The 24,822-nt window shown below is 48.6% G+C and overlaps 2 protein-coding genes across 3 annotated transcripts in view; both read left to right on the top strand.

Annotated features, from left to right (window-relative positions):
* Positions 1-24,822, top strand: part of HOXA5 (homeobox A5) — a 315,710-nt gene that overhangs the window by 235,827 nt on the left and 55,061 nt on the right. The gene's annotated exons all lie outside the window — the stretch shown is intronic.
* On the top strand, positions 18,221-21,177 carry HOXA13 (homeobox A13). Of its 2 annotated transcripts, XR_014849789.1 has the most exons (3): positions 18,221-19,006; positions 19,630-19,928; positions 20,078-21,177. XR_014849789.1 is itself a non-coding variant. In XM_085050980.1 (2 exons), exons 1-2 carry the CDS (start codon positions 18,334-18,336, stop codon positions 19,872-19,874), a joined length of 918 nt encoding a protein of 305 aa, XP_084907106.1. In that variant the 5' UTR covers positions 18,221-18,333; the 3' UTR covers positions 19,875-21,177. The 2 variants fall into 2 exon arrangements, 1 of the variants encoding a protein (XP_084907106.1); XM_085050980.1 differs by having other exon boundaries at positions 19,630-21,177.

Below are 24,822 nucleotides of genomic sequence, written 5' to 3'. Positions count from 1 at the left end.
ACTGTCATCATGGCCGGTTTTCTCCTCCCTGGAAGTGGAGAGAACTTACCTCTGTGGGAGTCTTTCGGAAGGATCCTCCTTCTCTCTCTCCCTTTCATATCTCATCCCAACTCAGTGTAGCAAAATGCCAGTCAATTCCTGTGTGATTTTCTTGGATGTCAGGAGAGAATATGACACAGGTTGTCTCAGTTTAGGTAAGTCCTCTGGCAGACCAGAGAAGACTGTAAGAGTTTCTCTCCTTAACAGTTGTGATAATTACATTAATAAGGACTCCTAATAAGCTGCAGGGTTACTATAAAGACAGAGCTGATGCAGAGGTATTGGAAAAAAAAGGAAACCAGGAGTTAACTGAAGGAAGAAATAAGCTAGGTAGAATGTTAATCACAGTTTGTGAGCTCACGATTTTTTGAATGTTATTATTCTTTCTTTTACTCCACCCCTCACAGCCCCTAGCTCTCTTTTAATTACCACTCGTGGGAAAGGTAAGCTGACCGGTTTGATAATTCTCAGCACCACAACAAGTGGTACAAACGAGTTTAAACTGGAGATCCTAAAAGCTTTCTCTTTGCATAAGACAAATTTATAGCTTGGAAACTAAATATTTGTTCAAAGAACTGTTGAAGGTGTTTGAGCACACAGGAGAGATAAAATGGCAGATTAAATATTTCATTTACATGCGATATGCGTGGCATTAAGTCCTATCTTAATTCTTCACCTGTTTTCTGAAATCCTTTGACAAACACAGGACATTTCACCTCGCTCTTATTATTTTGAGTGGCTTTCAGGGTCATTTAACTATTTTGTGTTGCTGTGTTGAAGTAACCTAGGAAGGGTGCAGACTCCAGTCGCAAACAGGAGCACCACAGGCTGCAGGAAGGTTGATTCCTTCTTTAGGAGACATTTCCAACGCACTGCTACTGAATAAGGATGCAACTTCACCCAGGAAACCAGATCTGACTCCGGTGGGCATGCAGATGCTGTGGATAAGCTCCATAGGAATATCTATAAATAGAACAAACAAGCAAATAAACAAGCCAATGGCCCTCCCTACCATAGAAACTCAACAAAATTTCTTGGGTGGGAATGAGGTTTGACGATTTTGGGGCTTCTAAGTGTTCAGTGCAGTGTTTACTTTTGCATGGCTCTAACATGACACAGGCTTTATCAGAGCCATTTCCATTTCTGGGTTTTTTTGGGGGTTTTGGGGTTTTTTCGGTAGCTTGCTGAGCTACCATGAGATTATGATCAACAGTTCACTCAACCAAAGCTGCACAACAGGGTGGCAGAGATCCCTCCTGTACACACACTTGTGCACACACACACACACACACCGTTTGCACTTTCTACTTCCTAGCAGTACTATAGAAGAGGAGAGAGCACTTCTGTGGTGTGATAATCTCCCACAGTCTACTTTCAAGAGAAATACATACATTTATCCGTAGGTTCAGGTGATGACTTCAGCATACAAACAACATGTAAACACGCAAATTTGTACTTCATCTGTAGTTTATTAGAACAGAAGGTATTCCTTACTTGTAATTCTAATAGAAAATATTAAAACAGTACCAAATGTAAGCATTAGAGACTTTCAAAAAAGGTTTTTATTCTTTATGCCCTAAATGCTTAAACTTAACGTTTTGACATGGCACACAAGCTGTGATCATAAAACGAGTTTTACTGGGAAGCCATGTTTTCTTCTTGTGTATCAGACTTATTTTAATTCATTCTGGGTAGGTTCCAAGCACTGTGTTAGAGATTAAAGGCAACTACACACCCCAATTAGCAGCCAGACCTTTCTAAGTAAAAATATTTCTGAGGGGTGAGATTAAAGTGGAATAATTTCTGTTCATTAGCAGTAGAGAGCTGGGGTGGGTTATTTTTCACTAAATAGTTATACCTTGATTTTGACCCCCTCAAAATTTAAAATGAGTGACCACGTAAAAATGAAACCCAGTGCAAAAATACCCCTCCAGGAATCACTTTCGGTAGAGCAGTCAAGCTCTGCAGTAAAATGCACACTGACTAGTAAAACGTCGCGACTGTTCACGACTCCAAGATCTCCGGCAGAAAATCTAGCTCTGGGGCACTAATCTCTCCGTCTTTCATGCAAAACTTTTCAACTGCAGTCGTGGTGGAGGCCATAAAAACTATTGCTTCCCTTTAACCTAGGCAGCAGAAAATTGACTCTGTTCTAGGGGGACAGTCAGCCGCGAGACTGAAAAAAGTCGAGCTGAGAAGGACTTTACCACCTCTTTCAGAGTATGATTCCTCTGTGAGAGTGCAAATCCTGCCTTGTGAACTCAGTAAGCGAGAGAAGTTTTTCCCTTTGGAGCAATACCGAGTTTACCAACTAAAAATTGAGCAAATAAATCTTGAAACTGTATTTCGGGAGTGTATTTTACACCTGAAAGACTTGTTTTAATTTTCACATTTTCACAGAGGCCTATAAATCTTACTTTTCGCCCCCTTAACCTTCTGAGAGAAAAAAAAAAAAAGTAAAATGGAAAAAAAAATAAAAGAGCAGCGTCGGCCACAGTGAAACAGCCGGGTGAGCGCAGCCCGCCCAGCCCTGACGCGGCGGCCGTGGGCCGGGAGAGCTCTGCGGTGCTGCCCGTGCTCCGAGCGGGAGGGCGCGGGCTGGACGCTGCCCGGCGCCGTGCCCACGGGCACCCCGGCCACCCGTAGCCTCGACTGCCAGACGGCTCTGCTCAAAGCAGAGCTCTGCCCCGTGCCTCGGCCTCGGCCATCCTATTCCCCCTCCGCCACCCCGGGATATATCGCCGGCGTCTCCTATTAACTTTCTAACGAGCAGAATCGGGGAAGGAGAATCACCCATCCTGGTTAAACCACCCCGGGATCCCGACAGGGACCCCGATGACTGATTTATTCGCTGTCATTGTTTTACTGGACAATATTCGCTTCCCGTGAAACTGGGCGTCTCTTCTGTATGTTGTTTGGAAATATCTTTGAAAATAGCCCATCTGCCCCTCGTTTGGCCAATCGTAACACCTCTTTGATTTGAAGGAGAAAAGGCTTAGATCCTGCCTTTTATTGAAACCAGCGGAGGACCTTGTGAGGAGGGGGCGGGAAGGAGGAGAAACTGGGAGGGGGAGCAGGGCTGGGGGCAGCCGTCGATCGGCATTAATCACACATCCACTTTGTCAAGAGGAGACAGCACCGATGCGTGCGGCGCCCGTTTCGGCGGCCGCGGTTCCCGCATCACCTGCGGCCGCAGCTGGGCCCTGCTCGGGGAGCGGCGGAGCTGCGGCACCTGAGCGGCTCCGCAGCCCGCCCGGCGCCGGAGCCGAGTAACACGCGGGTTACAGAGTGGGATGAACCTACAGATGTAGGTTTACCTCCGGCTCGCCGGCGCGGTGGCTTGCTCGGGCAGCCAAGGGAAAGCACAGGGATGCAGACTGGTTTCTGGGCGGAAAGCCTCGCTTGTAGAGTTGAAACTTCAGCTTTTCCCTGGAAACACTTATTCATAAAACGTCCTTTCAAAAACACACAGAGCCCCTGTCATCTACAAACACATCTGTGGGTGTATAGGAGTGTTGACTTGTACACGTAAATTCGATGACATGCACATCTCTCCCTCGTGTAAGTGACCTTCCTGCTTCCAGAAGATTTCACTTCTTCAGTTTGCCCTTCTCCCAGATATGCCAGGCTCTACCTTTAAATATCAGCCGTGACAGTTTTTTGGGGCGAACTCTGAGGGAGATGAATTTATTCGTCTGAAGTAGCCGCTGCCCTCTGCACTGAAAATAACACAACGTAATAATTGCAGGACTGTGTCTTCAGCACAAATCCGAGCTCAGAGCACAGCCCACATCCTGGTCCCTATTCCGGCGCCCCGTGAATCGAGCGTTTGTGTTGGCCTATGTGAGTGCTAGTTATTCCAGACTGGACAAAAGTCTCCATCAGCTCCTGAACGCGTGACACTGGTGGGAGCAGTGAAAACGCTTCCTTGTGGGCTCCCTCGCTACCAGCTTGAAGGGTAAATTGTCTGCCGTAGCAAGTCTCCTTCACCGGGAAAGGGACAGAGAGATGGCACGGATGTGTAGGAGACACGGGAGCAAGGATCGCGCGTGGGACCCCGCGCAGCAGATCTCGCTGCTCCTTGCGGGTGCACGCACAGACGCACACACACACAGACACATACACGCAGATGGTCCGCGCTGCAGTGCCCGCTCCCAAAACCTGTGCGAGGGATATCTTCTCGGTCAGCCGGCGGGGCTGCCCACCGCCACCCCAGGCTGCTGTTCAGCGGGGTGAGTGCATCTCGCTGCCAACCAGGCTTTGCCCTGCCCTGCTTTCACATCTCAAGGGTGCAGCTAAAGTGGGAGAGGGTAAGCAGGAAGCCCCAACACCCCGGGAAGAAATATATATATGTATGTACCAGCTAGTTTCTGTGCTAGCTGGACGTGGCAGAAATGTTTGGCTCTTACGTTTTCCGAGCTTGCTCTTTTTTCAGTACTCTGTCCGTGACGGTGTGATCCGTCTTACTCTGCTACAGAGAAAGTAGCACTAAATTGCTTCTCTTTTCATAGCTTTTCGAATATCTCTCCTTCTGCAGATTAAACGAGCGGCTGCAGGAGAAAAAAAATCACAACACTGTGAAAGGAATAAAACTCTTAAGTCCATAAAGATGAAATGTAACAAGTATGTTGAATACATAACGCTGCTATATAACAGTTTCAATTAGTTGAGTAAGTCCTCTGTAACGTCTTGTAAAGGTGTAAGGACACGTTTACAGTAAAAGTAACATAATGTTCTCAACTGTACGAGTTAATTATTTCCAGATTTTTTTTTTTTTAGAAGTGAGTTTCACAAGTAAAGGCTCTGTCCGGGTGTAAAACAACTGATGTATTTTTCCAGTACTAAACATCTTAAGTTCATAATGAGAAGCGGAGGAGAGCACGGACAGTTAAATAATTAGAGTCGGGTATTTCAGAGATGAAAAAAAAGAATAAAACAAAAAATAGCCATTTGTCTTTCGGGCAGCCGAGATTATGGCGACCGTGTCTCCTTCCCTCCTACTTATCTCTTCTCAATAGCAACAGTACATAAGGCAATAACGCCGCCTGGCACGGCCCGGTCACGGAAGGCAGTTGTGTGTAAGCAGCGGCCGGGAGGGAGCGAGGAGCAGGAGCTTCCCCTCCTACAAGTCACGAAATAACGAGAAATTTTGCGAAAATGCTGATTTCGCACCCAACGTCTGCAAACTTGTGGATATAGTCAGAGTAAAGTCTCAGGAATATCACAAGGTCCGTGCACGACCCCAGATCTCTGTGCTAGCAGCCTTGCCCCTCCGCACCTCGGCGCCCCCCACTCTGCCTTTGCTCTCTCAGGGAGCAGTGGGGGGGGGAGTTGGCATCCTCCACCGCCACAGGGCTGGGGCAGACCCCGGGAGGAAGGTGTCGATACTCTTCGGTTCCCTCCTGTCATTCCTCCAGGGCTGACCGTCCGTTCACCGTCATGGTTTTTATGCTATAAATGTCGGGGGCATTTTGTTCGCGAGGAATTGTACTTGCTCCGGCTCCCGAGTAGAGTTAAAATGCCACCTATTCCTCCACGATACTGGACTACCTAGCTAGACTTGTGTATTTCTAAACACACCCCTCAAAACGAGCTGCACAGACCCACCTCCCTCTTGCTAGTTTTCCCTTAAAATTTATCTCATATTTAGCCATATTTTAATTTTCTTAGGAGTGTGTGTAAAGTCTCAGCGGGTCAAAGCGGAGATGAAAGGGAATAACCAAAGGCGTGTGGGATTTCCCATGCTTAGGCCTTTCCTATGACTGAGTTCAGGACCTAAAACTCCATGCGAAAGGCTTGGCTTTAGGTCCCTGTGCTCCACAGCTTCCAAGTCGAGCATAGGCTGAGGCTGACCAGGGATCCTTTCTTAAAAATCAAGGCAAAATTTAGTGTCACTAATTTTGATTGATAATAAAAAGGCCCACAAATTTCTCTCTTTTGTACATGTTCACCCGAATTTGTCTGATTTAAACCCAGGTGCCATCAGTGAACAAATTAAAGGGTTCCGCATTTCTCTTGAATATATTTACATTATTTGTTTGAATATTTTGTTCATGATGAATCAAACTCATTTTGGGTTCTCACGCTGCACCAAGACCAAAGAGAAAGTCTGCAGATTACTTTATTTTTTTAAAGCAATCTATTATAACATCACTATTCGAAGAAAGGGAACATGCAGACAAATATATGTATAAAACTTGTTTAAATTCCTGTATGGCACGTTATGCACACACATATTCCAGGAGAGGTAGAGCGGTGCTTAATAGTGAGGAGCATTTTCCCAGTCGTGTGGGAAGTCTGGAGGTACCTAATAGAACTAGAATCTCAGAAGCCTTGATTTTTGGCTCCGCTTTTCTTCTTCTTCTCTCTCTCTTTTTTTTTTTTTTTATTTTATTTTTCTTTTTTTTTTTTTTTTTTTTTTGATAATGTAACAGGAGGACGAGTTTTTGATATCTGTAGGTAAAGTATATTTGTGCTTCTAAGGATGAGAAGACTGGAAACGTCTCTCTGACTTGCTACTGGGATCATATATTGTTCTAAACTAGAAATGTCAAAGTAAAGTAATTTACCACCTGGATGTCCTTGACTTGGGATGATTAAAGTTTAATCCGAGGTGTGTGCACAGTTTTACCATGTTATTTAAACACATCAAAGGTCATAAAAGGATTCCAATAGCATGAGTCGCAGATCAGAGAGCTTCCTCTACGGAGAAATCCGTATTTTATTCTAGCTAAAACTCCAGCACACTCTTGAAAGAAAAAAAGAAACAAAGAGGGGAAAAGAAACAAAACCTGGGATGGTAGGGGGGGTAAAAGGATTTAATTTCTCAGCGGGATGGCAGACTTGAAAGAGGCTGGAGGGTCGGGCTCTGGGGGATACACCCGGGAAAGGACGGAGCTTTCGCCTATCATTAGCTGTGCAGACATCTAGTGGGAAAGCCTCGCCATTACAGCCCGACCCCTCCACCCCGCAGGAAGGAGCTTACCCCGGCTCCTCGGAGTCAGCGCTGCCCTCCTGTCCTCTCCGCTGCTCTGCCCGGGCGGCCGCGGAGCGCTGCTACCGGAGCACCGCCGTGCCGCCCGCCGGGCCGCCGCACCGGAGCGCCGAGTGGCGATGGCGGCGCCCCGCGGCGCGGCCCCCGCTAGCCCCTATTGGAGGCTCCCAGTGCCAGTCCGGCCCCGCCCGGGTCCCGCTCCGGCGAGACCTGCCCCCGACTGATTTCAGCCCCACAGGGGCGACCCCACAACCTGCCGTGCTGCTCCGCCCGGTGCCTCGCTCCCTTTGGCACGGGCGGTGCTCCAAACCCGAGCGAGCGTACCCACCCCCCGCAGCCTCCGGGGCTCTGTTTACACTTGCAAATCCCTGATGGTTATCGTCAGCAGGGGACGGGAGCTTGCCCCGGCCCCCGGCGGGGCCACCCGAGCAAGCCGGGACACGCGGGGCACCGAGACCCGCGGCTCCGGCGGGACGGCGGACACCCGAGCTTACCCGAAACTCTTTTTGCACCTTTCTGGGTCACAGATCTCAGCAGGGGTAGGCAGGAACGACAGGAGGGGGGATGGGTAAAGCGCACGTAGAGCTCGGCTCCAGGCTTCCCCAATGCCATGGCAGAAAGTCATGTTTTCATTTACGCCGCGGGAAGAGGACGGAGTATCCGGGGAAGGTGGGAGAGGCGAGGGAGAGGCGTTGACCTTGAATTTTAAAACATGTACCGGCGCTGTAGCGACCGATCATTCTGTGACCGGAGGTTCCATACTGTCTAACAGTCCCTGTCTAACAGAAGTCCCTGTCTAACAGGTGGCTTCTCTTTGTGCACGACAGACGTTTCCAAGCTGCAGTGAGACATAGTGCCAGGATTGCTCCTATTTTGCAGAAAGTTGGGTGGATATTTTCTTAACTGGATGTTCTTCGTCTGTCCCATCTTCCTTCTTTTTTCCAAGGAGTTTAGGTCACTCCAGCATCTTAGTTGGTACCTAATCACGTTGCAGCTGAGATGTGGAAAGTCATATCATCTACCCAAAATAGGAGGATGCTCTGAAATCTCCTACTTGTGAATGCTTAAACTACTGTTCTTCCAGCCCACACGTTTTTCTCTGGGTTTCCTTTTACCAGATAAGGTTTTTCTTCTCGTTTTGTTCCTTTAGTGACTCTACAGAAGCCGCATTTTTATTTCCACCTTTATTTCATATGTATTAGAAAACTCTTCTGATCCTAAAAAGCCCACATCTTCCATAACCTTTTTTTCTGTTCTTTCCTTCACCCTTTCCCTCTCCCCAAGTTTCCAGTCACCTGCCATTCCCAAAGACTCCCCTGGCTTGCAGGAATGCTCCTCACCTCGGAAGCAATTCTGCCTCTTTGGATACCCAGCAAGGCAAAGAGACATCTTGCTATGCGCACACAGGTTTGAATTATTAGGCTGTAAATTTCGTACCGTGATAAAAGCTTCAGCTGTGTTGTTCAATATTAAAGTTTTTGGCAATAGCATCACTTGAGTTTTTACTTCCTTCAACCCCCGCCTCAGACCTACATACCCCTCTCACATATTTCTGCGAAAATCTTTCATGTTTTGTTTTAATATCCCATATATACGTTTCAGGTTTCTTAGCTGGTATACAAATAAGAACGGACATATGGCAAGAACATTTGATGTTTGAAAACGGGCAGAAGATACTTGCTAACTGATTTCCGCTGTAGAGTTATATGGGATTCTCTTTTTATATACAGGCAACTTTTATGTCAGCTAGGATATTCTTGCTCACAGTTTTTAAGGTTTCGATCCTGTGGTTATTGTTAAAAAGGGTAGTACAATCCATAACACACACAACCCCCCGATAAATGCAATTTAATCTTAACTCTCTGTTTGGGATACTATGTATATAATTTCTCCTTTCTGGAGAAGCAAGATTTTTTTTTCCAGCTTGCCATGGCAGTTCCACCTACTGAATATAAGACCTTGATTGAAAGCTAATTATGAAATTACGATTGCTTGTTTAGTTAGGCACTGTCCAAACTTCCTATGAACCTCAACATAAACTTCTGACTTTTTAGTGACTGACAGAGTAGTCACAGAACCCCTTTCCCTCCAGAGAGAGAGAGAGGGAGAACCCCTCTCCCTCCAGAATCCCGCTAAAATTAATAGGTCAAACAAGCTCCTTCTCCTTTATTTGCCAAATATTTACTTCATACAAAGTGGTGATGTCGTGTATGTTCATGCCTTCTTCAGCTCGCAGTAACATTATTCCTGTGGTAAAACTTCCTGACGGATTTGGGAGCTGCAGTGTTCCCCCAGCAGCAGGTGGGCTGCCGGGCCAGAGCAGTGGGATGTGCCCCCATTCCTCTGGTCCCTACACAAGTGGGATCTGCTGAACCTGTCCAGTTTATCATGTCTGCATACACAGGTTTCAGACAGAATCAGCGTCCACACGACGTGATGGACTTCTCCAGGTAGAACCCCTACCTGGCAACAGCGAGAAACAGCGTTTGGCAGATAATAGATAGCTCTGTGAGCAAAGGCACACCAGCCCTTGTGTTTCCTTTGCAACATGACGTATGATATGTAGCTTTGTGTTACACCCAGCTGTTTTGGGGGGGGGAATAGGGGGGTCAGGTTCTTCTTGTCCCTTTTTTTTTTTTTTTTACTTTTTCTTTTTAGGAGGGCGATGTGGCAGCGGGCAGAGCCGGGAGATGACAGAAGATTTGGCATAGTCCCCACACGCATCAAGAGAAATTGCAAAGAAATATGGTCTTGTGAAAGTGGATGACAATTGGTAATTGCTGGCAGGCAGCGACTATCTTCCCCACAATGGGAAGGAAGAGGCTCCGAGAGAGGATATTGGCTCATTGGCACCAGGGCAGCTACATCTGCAGGAAAATGGCTTCGGGTTGCGTGCGAGGGGACGGGGGAATTTCTTCCTTTAGGTATCTGCCCTAGAAGACCAGGGGGCATGGTTGGCTAGAGACTAACCTTTATTGTTCAGCCGCTCATTATTTTGCATGTCAGAGGGGTTGTTATGAAACCACTCCCTTTTCTCTGTGCCATTATTGGACTAAATATACTTTGACTCCCGGGACTTTGCGAATTGTCTTCGGAGCGTGGGAACCTTGGCGTGTGCCCTCAGCTCCGCTCCAGTCCCTTGGCACCAGCCTGGCTCCTTCTCCCCGGGTATCTCTCCGAAGGCTCCCAGGATTGCAACAGGATTGCTTTTGCTGGGCTGGAACCACCCCGCTCTTCCCCCGTCCCTCTGCCCATGGAGAGGGTGGAAGAGTCTGTACCCCCACATCCACAGCCACGCGTGAATTTGGGGGCTCAAGGGGCAATGCCGAACGGTGCCGGTGGTCTGGCTGACGGCCATCCTCAAGAGCTCCAGCCCGGCGCGCTCAAGCAGATGAAGTCCGAACACCAGATGAAAACATCTAAGACCAGGCGTGGGCAGATGCGAACCGCTGGAGTCCGCTGTGTGCGGGTTAATTAGGGTCTGACTCCGCTCCCGCCTTTCCTGGTGAGCCACGAGTCTCAGTTTTTAGCTGATTCCAGAGTAAATAACATCATGGAAGTATAGTCAGCTGTCGCGTATGTAAGAATGGGATTTAGCCTTCAACAGAGTCACATATGTAACTGCTTATCTAAAGAAGACATAAAATACAATAAGCTTTGGAAAAATTCATGATTCAGCAAAAAGGGAGTAATATGCTTATCCAGAGATGCAAGTTATCGACTAGTCTGCATTTGGCTGGTGTTATGTTTAAAGGAAAACACTGTATAATTCCTATTTAGAAAATGTGTTCACGGTATGGATAGAAAGTCATTAGTTCCATCTAACATGAAGAGTAGCAAATGTCTTTTGTCATTAAAGACAGCACGTATTATATATACCTGAGAAATATATTCTAGGCGCTAGAAAGCATTTTCTAGAACCCGGGTTGACTGAGATTTCACCAAATAAACTTTTAGCAAAAATGCGTGTGCTTGGTGAAATGTAAAGCTAATCAGAGCACACGGGATCATATCGCGGTGTCGAGTAGCGTTCTGCTGGGAGGTGGTTGGTTGGTCCTGGGAGCACCCACGACATGGACAAAAGTCATTTAAGCAGTGCTGAATTCTCAGCCGAATCCAGCTGCCTCTTTCTGCTCGAAAGTGATCACAGATCCGTGCAGATGGTGCGTTGCTTTTTGTGAAACATGTCCCCAGGGCTGTCCCTGCGGGGTCCCACCCACGCAAGAAGAAGGCTCTCTCCAAGCCAGAGGTGGGATGCGCTTAGGGGTGGGAGAGGATGCCCCGCTCCCCTCCTTGCTCCAGCAAGACTCCGAGCGGGGGGATGAGCATAGCGTGTGACAGGGCGAGAGGCACGTGTGCGGTCACACAGACACACCAGCCAGGGCGAGGGCACCCAGCACTCGTTCCAGGTGTGCTCGCCTGCTGTCTGTGGGTGCGCGATTCCCCACGGCACTGACCGCCACGCACCTCCCTTCTCACCCACTGCCGCCAGAAGCCCCTTAATGCGCCCGCAGAGCAGAGAAATACAAACGGCCAAAAAACCAGCCCCGTCCGTGCCCGAGGGGGTGGAAGGAGTGCTGAAGAGGTCCCCAGGCGGGGCCGCAGGGCTACCCGCTAGCAGGAGCCCGCAGCCCAGCCTCTCGCCGGGCACAGGTGTGTGTGTGTGTCTCTGGGCGGCCACCGAGCCGCAGCCCAGCGCCGGGCGGGCGTGGAAGAGCCGGCAGGGGCCTTGCCTGCGGGGCCACGGGCTGAGGGCAGGGCCAGCCCCGAGCCAGTCCTGCAGCCACCCGGCCTGCTGGAGGAGCCAGAGGGAAACCGGACGGCAGCCCCAGGACCTCTCCAGTGCTCGCTCCCTCCCCTCTCCACCACGTTTGACAGAGCTGTAGGGGGTTGCCAGATCCTGTGTGTTTTGGTTTGGGTTGTTGGTGTTGGGGGGTTTTCCCCCTCTTCGCGGGCAAAATTTCCACTCGTGGCTCAGGTACCTTACAGCTAGAGACATCCTCCCCTCAGTGCTGTGAGTCCCATACCTCTTAAGATATTTCTTAAGACAGCCGCGATTACCGCCCCGGATACGTACAGTCTCAACGGAGCAAAAGGTTGGAAAAGTGAGGAAAAAGAGCTGTTAGACAGAGCCAGACATTAGAGATAAACTGCCTCCATCCAGTCAATGTTTTAATCACTAAAACCACTTCTGAAAAGGGAACCAAAAAACCCTCTTGAAGAATGTACTCAAACAGCTGTCTTCCAGTAAAGGCAAACATGTCCAATGTTTCCTGTAAGATTTTTTTTCTCTCTCTCCCTTGTTTTTTTTTTTTTTTCTCTAGATACCGCGCACGGACATCTTTAACACGGAGAGCCTCATTGTTTCCCTCCCTAGGTGAAGATACGGCTTTGGGTTCAGCGTGGAAAAAATAAATAAATAAAAACTGTGCAACTTCTTGCAGAGAGCAGCAGCGTCCACTCCTGTCCCTGAGCCCCCCTGGTCGGACCTAATGTGTAAATGTCACGCTATTACAAGAAAGTTATGGTGCAAAGGGCTTTTTGGAAACGCTTTCTCTCGCATTGTAAAGGAAAGAGAGACTTCGGCTTCTCTCCGACAGCTTTTCAAAGGGAAATAAAACAGCACAAAATGGGCCTGAAGCTCAGGAAGAAGGTTTTTTTTCCTTCCCCTAATGAAAAAGGTGGAGGGATAAGTTTAATTGTAATCAGGCTGCAACAATACACCATGTGATCATGTGGTAGCAATTATTACAAGCTCCCAGCAGAAATAGAGAGGATACGTTATTGTAGCTTACTGTACCCTGCCTTTCTTTTCTTTTCGGTTTTTTTCCCCCAAAAAATGTGACCCGCTGGTAGATAAGGTGAGAAATCAATTTACCCTCAAAATGTTGAATCTTGAAAATAGGGGGATAAACCAAACAAAATAAAGGAAGAGTAACTTGAGTATCATTTTGTTATCTGTTGCTACTACACGTTCATAATAGAATATTTTCAACTAGAAGATGGAATCGACCTGATAAACTACTGCACGGCCAGCCAGGCCTCCTAGCTTATCAGAATTTAGTAAGAGAAAAAGAAAAACTTTCTCGGCACCCTTTGGGCGAGCGAGCAGAGCTGATGTCTAATAAATCCATCTCCGTTTGCATGGCAAAATTAATTGCAATTGTAAGAGGGGGCTTTATCACTGTGTTCGAGCAGCCTGCAGCTGACAGGGAGCCGGCAACGTCTCCTCATCACTGCATTTACACGGCAGTTTAAGTAAAATATTTTCTGTGGACTGCTAACATCTAATGCCAGGCTTCAGCTACTTTCACCCGCCAAATATAAACAGAAAGCTATCGCATACACCCCCTCTCCCCGAAAATACTGCGGAAAAAATGTAAAGCAAAGCAAAACAAATCAGAAAAGAGACCCTGACCGCGAGACAGATTTCAGAATCATTCCCATTCTAATTTCTAATCACATTAAATACCTCCAGAGTGTTTTCTGAAGCTGAAATAAAATATTTTTTTTAATTGAAGAAAAAAACCAAAACAAAACAGGACACCAAACCCAAAAAATCGCGGAATGAAACGATCTTCTGAGACCTGGCTCCATTAAGATTAGACCGTGTGCCACACTTCGGGTGAAAGCAGTGACATTGTTTTCGAGCACACCTTTTTCATAGGAGGTGCCGTTTGAGTGTTTGGGTCGACTGAAATAGGTAGGTACTTAGCTAGTGTGCGCCTGAGGATTTTTAGGACGCCTTCGCACACTTTCTCTAACTCTTCCCCTTTCGCATTTGCTGTTACAAATTCTTCTTATTTTGCAATTATCACAGCACCCCCTTAGCACGCAGTGGGAGGGAGAGAGTTAAGATGTCCTGCGAAACCCGCTCGTAAAGCTGCTTACTTCCATTAGAAACACATGAATATCCTGAAACACAAAGTGTATTTAAAACTGACTCAGGAATGTTTATCTCAATCCTTGATGCTTTAGAAATTGTGGAAGAAAACAGCGGTGACAGTCCTGCTCCAAATTACCCTTCTGGCAGGTAAATTTCATTTGCTCATGAAAATCAAATTCGATTAAGGCTCTTGCTCCTGCTCTCACTTTACTCCTGCGTCTTCCAAGAATCCTGAGCTCTGCAGGACGGAGATTATTATTAGTGACTAAGATCACCCTCTAGCTCCTCCATTATCAGCTAAGATATTTTAGCGTGTTTAGAGGGATTTAACTCCATGACAGACGTATATTTTCAGCTTCCAGACACGATTTTTTCCCTTCATGCTTATTAATTAGCTCCAAGCAGTGGATGGAAAAGTAAGAGTGAATTTCTTTGGGCAACAGTTTGGGGTTGGGTTGTTTGTTTTTATTTAGTTTTGGGGTTTTTTCTGTATTCATAGACTGTGATTAACCTACAAGAAATCAGCGTTCTCCTCAGTCGGGCATTCCCGCGGCAGGGCTGCGGAGGGTGCGTGTGTGTGTGCGTTATCACACAAAGACTGGTCTGGGGGGAAGAAAAGCCTTTTAGATACTGAGCCGACAAACTCCGCATTTGCAAAACTTGTCTTTCAACTTAAAGGAATTCTCGTTTCTCTAAGAGAAATCTTAGGGGCCTCTTTAGAAGTAAATGAGTGGCCATTGTCCTGTTGCATGAAGAGGTTTGAAAAATAATTTATATTTTCACGTTTAAGGCCAAATTGCTGCAGTCTTCACTGGCAAGACTATCCTTAGCTTCATGGCGTCAGGAACACACACGGTGACCGGTTTTAAAGCATTTGTACGGGCCAAATTCCACTATTGCTTACACCTGCGAAGTGGGTGAAATGTGTCTGACCATTCTCGATGCAACAAGAGGGGAAAAAGCCACTTAAGCATTTTGTAATACCTGAGATGAGCATGGCTGTGTACCGCGATGGGTGACTACCATCAGTTAGAAAGTGGCTACCTGTGAAAAGATTCAAGACCTTTTAAAATCCTCCTAGTGATCATGGTTGTTTATCGTCCCACTCCCCAAGGAATTAATACTCGTTTTAGAGGAAACGATTCAACAGATGCATTTCTCTCCAAGTTGTTTCACACTCTATATAAATGCAAAGCAGTTCGGAGGTTTGCATCAGTTCTCCTGGAAATCTCTATGGTTCTACCATATGCTTGTATGCGCTGTACTCTACTTCACACGAAAAAGACAAAAAAAAAATTTGGAAGAAGCTTTGATTGGTCTGTCTGTTGCGTTTATGGAAGTATTTAATTATCAAGTAAGTTTTCCAAAGACGTTAAAATCAATCAGTGGCTTCAAGTAAACTTCTTAGTTTTGGTTAATTTATCCAGCTCATCCCAAGACTTACACTGTGAAAAGTAAAAGGTCTTCCACAAGTGGTAGGGAATGGTATATGTTCAATGCAAGGGGGGTAGGCACGGGAATATTTTTATCTCCGGTATTCATTACAGGGTCCATGATTTTCGAAGAACATCTGTTCTACCCGATGCCTTCAGTCCTCACGGTTGCTTTCTAATATTTAATGGCAGATACCCGTTAAGGCAGCAAGCAATTATAGCTGAGGAATGAAAAATGGGTATCGGGGGCATCAAAAATAGTTGACGGGGCTTTTCTCCTCTCTCGGTGTCAGTAATTTATTAAAAGTCATCTACTTTAGGAAAGCAAAACAAAGCGTGGAGTCCCGTGTCCGACAACACTATTTTTCTGGTGGTGCATATGCACCCTGCAGATGTCATTTTTGCCTATTTTGAGGAAACATTTCCATTCCCGAAATCCTCCTCGCATCATGGCAAATAGGGAAAGAGGACTGTTGTATGACTGCTCTTATCATTAGTGAAAAGTATGGCCTTCTTCCGTAATTATTAGAGCTCTAGAGTGAGAGATGTGGAGAAGGGAGAAAAGTTAGTTCTCTAATTTAATCCCCCTTTTTCCTTTAGCACACAGAGCTGGAACAGCCCCAAGCGGGTAAACAAAACAAAAAAACAACCACCAAAACTCAGTAGACCGGATGACCCCCCTTGCCCCCCGCCCTGACACCCCACACACACTATCCGTACAGTTTGCGCTTGTGGCTGAAAGCTACGGTTTCATATGACTTCTCCCTCCTTGCGGAAAGGAGCTTCAAAAGTAGAGGCAGATAAGCGAGAAACTCTCTGCGGCTGAGGGTGAGGGGAGTTTGGAGAGTGGGGGCGGGCTGGGGAGGGGGGTAGAGGGGAGCTGGAGAGATTAGTGTTCTCATGGCTACTCGCTTTTTAACAAATCAGACAGATCTTCGGGCTGTGAATGACAGTTCTCACATTGGCTAGACTGCAACTTTCAACTTGACCTTGGCCTCTAGCCGTGTCTAACCCGTATGTAAAACAGCGCTGCCCCATAGAGCTGCCTCCCCTTCCCTCTTCTCCTCCCTCGTCCTGCAACGCGATTTTCAGAAGCAGCCTCGAGAAAACAGAGGGAAACAAACCGATCCAATTCATGCCAGTCAAGCAATGTTTGGCTGGGGGAATCCACAGGTTTCAAAACTGGAGCCTGAAAGAAAAGGGAAAATATGCTTGGAATAAATATTTGCTTCTGGCCATGAGGAAAAATGCGGAAAAGAGTATGCGAAGTTAAAATGGGAACACTTTACTGGCTACAGTGAAGGAAAAAAGCGGCTAAATGCTGCCAAATTAGCAGGGGGATGACAGCGACTTCAGGTATCCCAACTCATGGCACAGAAAAAGCACCTTGAAAAAATATTCTTGGGCGCCAAAGAGCTATTTCTCATGGCTGGCAGCTCTGCGCTAGGCAAGGAAAAGCCTGCTCGGTAACAATGTACGTCCCGGGATTGCTCTGCGCTTGTAGCCATGAGGGCAAAACAATGCTACAACGTCAATGGAAAGCACAATAGGATAATAAATACGCCGAGCTGTCAGACTCAAAACAAAGCAACACGCAGTTGGGGAAAAAAATTAGTTTTCAGGATGGGAGCATTTGTGGCTGTTTTGTGCACACGCGTGAGGGCTCAGCGCTGTTAACGATGAGATGAACGCTGCTTTAGGTCAAGTTTATTGATAGCTCGGTGGTAGAGTGTTTTGGGTTCAAGGTTGTGCACGAAAAGCATGAGAGAGGATAGCATCCGCGCCGGTGGGAGGTGGGTGGATATTAAACATTTAAATTATTTCACCCTATGGAAAACCTATCCCGAAAAGAGAACCCACTTGGTATTTATTTTCGAGCATTTACTTGCAAAGTGGTACGGCCTTCCAAAAAAATAAAAAAAAATTCGCCGTTAATCCATTTTGTTTTCCCAGCACACACACACAGACAAAAAGCGCCGTGGGTCCGTGCACACACCATACAAGCCGACGGGATGTTTTATAGCCGAAAAAGGTTCAAGTCGAATCGTAGGCCCAGGGATTTATTATTAAGGCAACAAATAATACAGCGGAATCGCGATGAATATCCAGTTAACTCTCCCGCTTCCCAAGCCCTTCCTAAAAGATAATAATAAATAAAACGGGGATTTCCCGGTCTGTTCCTCTTATCTGACTTCTGAGACTTTGTTGCGAGAGGAGCGAGATGGGTCTTGGGCTTTCGACGGGCGGGAAGGAAGGAGGAAAACACCCAGAAGAGACCCCGGGAGGCTCCGTTTCGACAGCCTTGTGTCCCAGCGCTGCGCCCGGGGAATGATTCTCCTCCCTCAGCTTGCGGTGGGCTCTCCGCGTCACCCGGACGGGGCCCCGCCAGCGCTCCCCGGGGAAAGGCGGCGGCTCAGACCGGCGGAGGAAGGGGGTAGAAGGGGTGCGGCTCATCTTCCCCCAGAGACGAGGGGAGGCCTCCGAGGCTTCCGCGGCGCTCGGGACTGGGAGGGCTCAAGGAAAGCGGAGCAAGGGCAATCAGGCGGGGTGCCAGGGGGAGCCCCGCACCTCGGGGGGTGCGCCGCGGCAACAACGGGGCCAAAAAGCTCACGCCTCGGTGGCGAGGGAGGGCCAGAGAGAGGAAGGAGGGAGGAAAGGAGGGAGGGAGGAGGGACGGGCGGGCTCCCCCCGGCGCCCGCGTCCCGTGCGGCGGCGGGACCGCGCCGTGCCCGCACCCGTGCCCGCGCCCCGGGCCGGGACCCAGCCCCGCGCGCTGATTGCGTTATTTAATTATCTCCACTTTATTCCCTCAGATGTTTATCAGCTGCTTTGCATATCACGTGGGGGCGGGCGGGCCAATGAGGGCCGGCCTGGCGCGACGCTGGCGCGTCAGCCCTGGTCAAGTCCGGAGATTGAGTATCTCTTTTTTCAGTCTTTGGGGCTTTTAAAAAAGAGCCACTAGTCTCAATGCGGAGCGGGCTATGACAGCCTCCGTGCTCCTCCACCCCCGCTGGATCGAGCCCGTCATGTTCCTCTACGACAACAGCCTGGATGAGATCAATAAGAACATGGACGGGTTTCACGCCGGCAGCAACTTCGCGGCGGCGGCGGCGGCCAACCCCTGCCGCAACCTGATGGCTCACCCCGCGCCCCTGGCCGCCCCCAGCGCCGCCGCCTACACCTCCAGCGAGGCCCCCGCCGCCGGCATGGCAGAGCCCACTGTCAAGCAGTGCAGCCCCTGCTCGGCCGCCGTGCAGAGCTCCTCCGGCGCCGCGCTGCCCTACGGCTACTTCGGCAGCGGCTACTACCCCTGTCGCATGACCCACCACAACGCCATCAAGTCCTGCGCCCAGCCCGCCTCCACCTTCGCCGACAAGTACATGGACACCTCGGTCTCCGGCGAGGAGTTCACGTCGCGGGCCAAAGAGTTCGCCTTCTACCAGGGCTACGCCGCGGGGCCCTACCAGCCGGTGCCCAGTTATCTGGATATGCCCGTGGTGCCCGCCATCGGCGGCCCCGGCGAGCCGCGCCACGACCCCCTCCTCCCCATGGACAGCTACCAGCCTTGGGCCATCACGAACGGGTGGAACGGACAAGTGTACTGCCCTAAGGAGCAGAGCCAGCCGCCTCACCTCTGGAAATCCACCCTCCCGGGTAATACACCTGCATGGCTTCCCCTGTCCCTTCTTTTCATCCTGCCCCGCTCTCCTCTCCCCGAGTATCCCGCCGGCAAGGCTCCGGGATAAACCCCCCGGGTCGACTGTTCGCCGTCCCTCCCGCCGGCCCCGGTCCCATCCCGCCCCGGTCCACACATGCCCCAGCGCCGCTGGAACGGCACCGGTGCCGCCCCCTGCCCCCCGCCGGCCCGCGGCACATCCCGCCTCGCCTGGCCGGCCCCGGCGCCGGCCCCGGGAGAGGAAACAGCTGAAAAGGGCCGCGGGAAGGTCTGTGGTATTATTTTCCATAGGCCATGAAGCACGCAAGCTGGGTAAATCCCTGCAGCCCCTCTCGATCCTTCCCAGAGTCCCTGGCCGGGCTACATGGGGTTTGTTATTATTTGTCTGACTGACAGAAGGGAGCCTTTCCCTGCCTAAAAGCTGTCTGTGGCGGCAAGGAAAGAGGAATCCCCAGTGCTGAGCCGGGCTTTAGTAGCTAAACCGGAGCGGGGCAGGAGGAGGAGTGCGCTCTAACCCTCACCCTTGTACCACTTGAAGATGTCTTTCCTAAGCGGTTCGAGAGATTTTCTAACGCTTCCCTGCATGATTTTTCTGTTCCAGACGTCGTTTCTCATCCCTCGGATGCGAACTCGTACAGACGTGGAAGAAAGAAACGAGTGCCTTACACAAAGGTCCAGTTAAAAGAACTCGAAAGGGAATATGCTACAAATAAATTCATAACCAAAGACAAGCGGAGGAGGATATCGGCGACTACAAATCTATCAGAGAGACAGGTCACAATCTGGTTCCAAAACAGAAGGGTCAAAGAGAAAAAAGTGATTAACAAATTGAAGACTACCAGTTAATGGATTAAAAATGGAGAAGCAGTAATTCAAGAGTTTCAGAACTTCTTTTTTTGTGTGTGTTCAGATTAAAGTAATTATTAATAATAATTAAAAAGGGAAAAGACAATGAACCTCTTCTTTCAGAACAAGAGATCTGTATCTTTGGAATTATAGTCTTTCTTTCTTTTTCTTCTTCCTTTTTTTTTTTTTTAATATTGCTGTAGCAAAATGGTGAAAACTGACAGTTCTCCTGAAATCCCAAACAGCCAGCCAGTATCACTGACAGACTGTAAAGCCCACATGCCCAGCTCCGAGAGACACACTTTCGATAAAGATACGATTTTCTGAGAAACTTGTAAATACTTCTACGGCCTTACTATTTGAAAGAAGACTCTTTGTGGCCACGATGCGAGAGCTGGTTAACGTGAGGAGGTCGATGTGGACACATGATCTGGTTTTCTTCCATTGCAATCCAAACTGTATGTTGAATGACTGCTCAGGTAAACCATAGTGAAAAAAAAATTACAATTACTGTATGTTTTTAAGAAATGCATTTAATGTCAAAAAGTAATAATAAACCTCGAAGGTACTGAATAAGGATTTCAGAGACATCAGTAATGAAGGAAGTTCTGCGGAGGATCTATATTGATAGTAAATTTTAACATCGCAAATTAGTGAGGATAGAAAGGAAAATATTTTCTTGGAGATGTCTTTTGGTTTTATTTTTTGTTTTCCACAGATGAATTCTTGTCATCTAAACTGGGGGGTTTTGTTTGTTTGGGGTTTTTAATTTTTTTTTCTCCCGGATACCATACAATAGATACATTTTAAAGGACTCTGCCTATTTTAAACCTGAAATAATCTTCAAGAATTAATATTCTAAGTCCCCGGAAAATTTTAATATTTGAACATTGGCATTTCTTCACAGTTGAAAAAAAATGTCCTGGGAAAAAAATACCCAAGAACTTTGAACTGAAATACATTTTTTCCCAGAAGTATTTTATGTAACCTATATTTGATCTATAAGTAATTAGTTGTTTCTCCTTGTTTATTGTCTGTTATGAGGCCGCAGTAGAATGTTTAGGGATTCTTTTTACAGCACCTTTTAATCCAATCAGTTATTTCAACCAGCACATTATTTTGTTTTTATTCACTATAAGAAGCTATCTTGTAAATAAAAAAAATCAGCGCACTGTGAAAATGTACTTATGCACCCTTTTTTTATATATTTCTACTGAAAAAATGAAAACCCAAGATGTGTAGAAGTATAGTAGTATTAATACTGTTAATAAAATAGTCACTGTAATAAAACCTGAAAGAAATACTCTTTATTTTTCTATTCCTACGTACATTCAATAGAAAAAACATAGTGTATCGTTCTTAGAATTGTAATACTGTTGTCTTTCAGTGTGCAGCTCATGTATATACGGTGGATTTTGTTTTATTTTTCTTGGCGGTGTTTATCTGCGGGCAGGCACGCCTGATAACCAGCGTTCCTAAACTATAAATGTTTCGGTAATGTTAAACAGTGGTTTTGCAGCCGCGCTGGGGGCCGGGGGGTGGAAGAGCAGGATGATACAAGCGCAGCGCTGCAGCCCTCGCCGGGAAATGGAGGCCGGCAGCCGGCCCCTGCCATGGGGGCACGCTGCCCAGCCTGCCGACGCCTCGACGAGGAGCTGGGGGGGCTGCGTGGCGATGACAGGACGGGGAAGGCCCGAAACCTTGACCTTGAGGGGAAAAAAGCCGATTTGTGACCTTGACTTTTGACAGCTCCGAGCGCCGGCGGCATCCGCGGGCCGACAGCGCCACCTCGTGGCCAGCACCGGGTGGCGTCCGCACCTGGCCGCGCCCGCGCAGCATCGTGCCCGCGCCCGGACCGCCACAGCCCCAAACGGTCACGTTCGTATCGAGTATGTCTGGACGTGCAAGGCAGAGCCCGGAGCAGGTTGTGCTTCGCGTGCTCTCTCTCTCTCTGGCAGTGACAGAACACCGGCGAGGCTGGGAGGGGGCTGACCCTCGGAGCTCAGCCCGTGCCCTGCTGAGGGATGCCGGGTGCGGTGCCAGGAGCCGCAGCCCGGCCGGGATAGTGAGTGGCAGGAGACTTCGGTCCGGCACAAAGAGAAGTTTGGTTTAGCCGCTTGTCTCCGGCGGTGGGCTGTAGCTCTAATTAGAGCTATTCGGGAACCTTTACGGTACATTTAGAGGGTATCATATACCTCGCTAGCTGTGCGCTTCTAGCCTTACATTTCTGAAATTCAAAAGGACCCACCTCTGCAGGGATCAACGCTGAGCGATTTCCGACCCTCAGATCTGACTGTAACGCATTCGTGTAATAACTGACTTGAAAACTACCTGCAGGAGAGGGATTTATTTTCCAGGAGGCTTTCGTATCGGGGGCTTTGCCCTACGTTCGGGATTTTAGCCTTCCGCCGTGTGCGGCCGGGCAGGCACTGTGAACCGCTGTGGTTTCTCGGGCTGCGAAGCGCTGTGGTTTCTCAGGCCGCGGGAAACCCGCGGTCGCGGAGCGTGGGAATTTCGGATGCATCCCTTCGGAGGCCAGTCAGGGAATTTCTGAGCGAGAAATCCTGTTCTGATGCGAAAATAGTCTGGGAGTGTCACATTATTGGCAGGGGGTTTGCAGACCATGCACTCTGGTTGTGCTTTGGGGTGACAGCGTGTCGGCCCACTGTGACAAGCGCCCGGCCTTCCAGCGGCCTGCGGCAATGTGCGGGGTACCACGGGTAAAGATCCGCGGGCGCAACGCCACCCATCCACGGCGGAGAGGGCCTTGGGGTGTCCACGGGAGAAGGGAGCCACTAAGGAGCCAGTACTCTTCACCATCTCCGCGGTAGCCCCGCGGCCTGGGATTTTCAGCGGAGCTGGTGCAGACACCAAACTCCCGCGCTGGAGCTGCGAGCAGCCTCTCCTCGCTGTTGAACCCCGCTAGGAGGTCTGGAGCTGTGGGCTGGTGACGGGGACCTGTCTCCCACCGGCCCTACCTGCTGTCCAGAGGCTGTCTGCCTCGGCTTCAGGCACGGGACAGACGCCTTTCCACCGTCTTCTTGCGACGCTTTCTCCTGAAGGAGCGAAATTGCCTTAAGAAAGCCACTAGTGAATTACACTTGTTCTTGCTCCGAGTGAATAATTTTGTTTATTCCGTTATATTTCGCAACCTGTATAATTTCGCAGCCTGTGTAATTATTGCATGAGACGCCGCAAATTATATGTACTGCAGGTCTGAGTTGGGGGCGATACAGAGGACTGAATCCTGCCTACCTTAGCCAGGATCTTCTATTTTCAGACCATGCCCCAGAGCGGTATAATTTAGGGACGCCTTGAAAGAAGCCCACAATAAGAACATGGCCGACATTAGTATAATTGCAGCTTTTTTTTTTTTTAAGGTACATTTTAATCGGCGCTAGCTTTTGAAGATTACTTTTTCACACTGAACTACCTACCGTTCAAATCAGCTAAGCATTTCAAGACTGACTGTGGATTAGCGAATTTAAATTCCCACTACTGTTCAAATAGCTCAGCCGCATATATATTTCACAGGGTAAAAAGGGAGCGTTTGACTCGCGATAGCTGGCAGGAGTAAGGTGACATTTTGGATCAGACCCCTGTTACCATGTAAGTCAGCGTCGAGGCTCCGAGGCTCTCGTAGGCTTCAGCAGGACGAGCAGGTCATGTTTTGCGGCCCTGTAGCGGAGAGTCCCCGCCAGGGCAGCAGGACCCCAGGCCAGCGGCGGAGCGCCCCCACCCCACCGGGGTGTCTCCCCCAAACCCCCGGGCGTGCGGCGGCCGCGGCGGAGGCTTCGCCCCCGGTCTCGGGGGGAGGCCGCTCCTGGCCGAGCCGCTGCCTCCTCGTCGGGACCGGCTCGAGGAGCCTCTCGAGAAACATCCCACGGTGCGAGTGGCTGGGTCAGGTGAGTAAAGGCAGGGAGCTCCGTGCCTCGCTCTCCAGGGCGTGAAGAGGGGACTGAGGGCAGCGGGGGTGCCCGGCGGAGCACTTCGCGGTCGTGCGGCGACTCAGGGCACCGAGACTGTGGTGTCTGCGGTTTCCCGAGTCGCGAAACATTCACTCTCCGCGGGCTTCGCGTGCACTCCCGTCCTCGCTTCGGTCGTCTCGCGTGTCTGCCTACCCACGGCTGCACCCACGCAGCCCTCCGCGCCTCCATCCCTCCATCCCTTTGCCGGGGAGATGTGGCCTCGGAGCGCGGGGGAGAGCGGGCATGTAGGTGTGTGTGTGTTCATGTTATTTATTACCTTCATTTACCGTCCAAAAGCTGTTGGCACATACATTTTCAAGTACAAATTGCTGTTGTACTACATATTCTCCTCTCACCAATCTGCCGCCAGAGTCCTAAAATACATCCCTAATACGTTTTACAAGTAAATATATCACCAACGAAAATAATTAAGCAATGTGATACATTAATTCACGGCTTCCGTCCCTGCACGGGATTCAGAGAAAATTATTATTTATATTCCCCGCCTCGCAGAGAATGTTTTAAAATGGTTGGGGGGAACTTACTGTGCCTGGATTGCTGTGTGGAGTTACATGTGCAAGGAGTTTTATTTGCGCACGTTAAAAAAATGTGCCGGAAGAAAGATTTGGAAGGAAAACAAACACAAAATTAAAAAACAAAACCTATGTAAACATAGTACAGTCTTTATTTTCTCAACTTCCCTTGAATCAAAAATATTAGGTATGGTATTTTAGCAGATGTGGAGAGAGACACAAGGGATAGAGGGAGCAAGTTATTACTGTATGTTTAATGTATTTATTGGAGCACTAACATCAGAGCAGAGTTTCATTCCTAGTGTAAAACACACAATATGATTAAAGACAAAAAAAAGAAGTTCAATTTCATTTCAATCTTCGCGTAGTTCACTGTAAATCTTGGATTCAGATACGTACATTTTAATTCCCTGTGTATGGAAATGTTAGTTTATAATCGCCTAATTC

The sequence above is a fragment of the Lichenostomus cassidix genome, chromosome 2, assembly GCF_008360975.1.
Source record: "Lichenostomus cassidix isolate B80296 chromosome 2, HeHo_3.0, whole genome shotgun sequence".
Lineage (NCBI taxonomy): Eukaryota > Metazoa > Chordata > Aves > Passeriformes > Meliphagidae > Lichenostomus > Lichenostomus cassidix.
The sequence above is the reverse complement of the archived record's forward strand: the minus strand, read 5'-3'. Positions and strand labels throughout refer to the sequence as shown.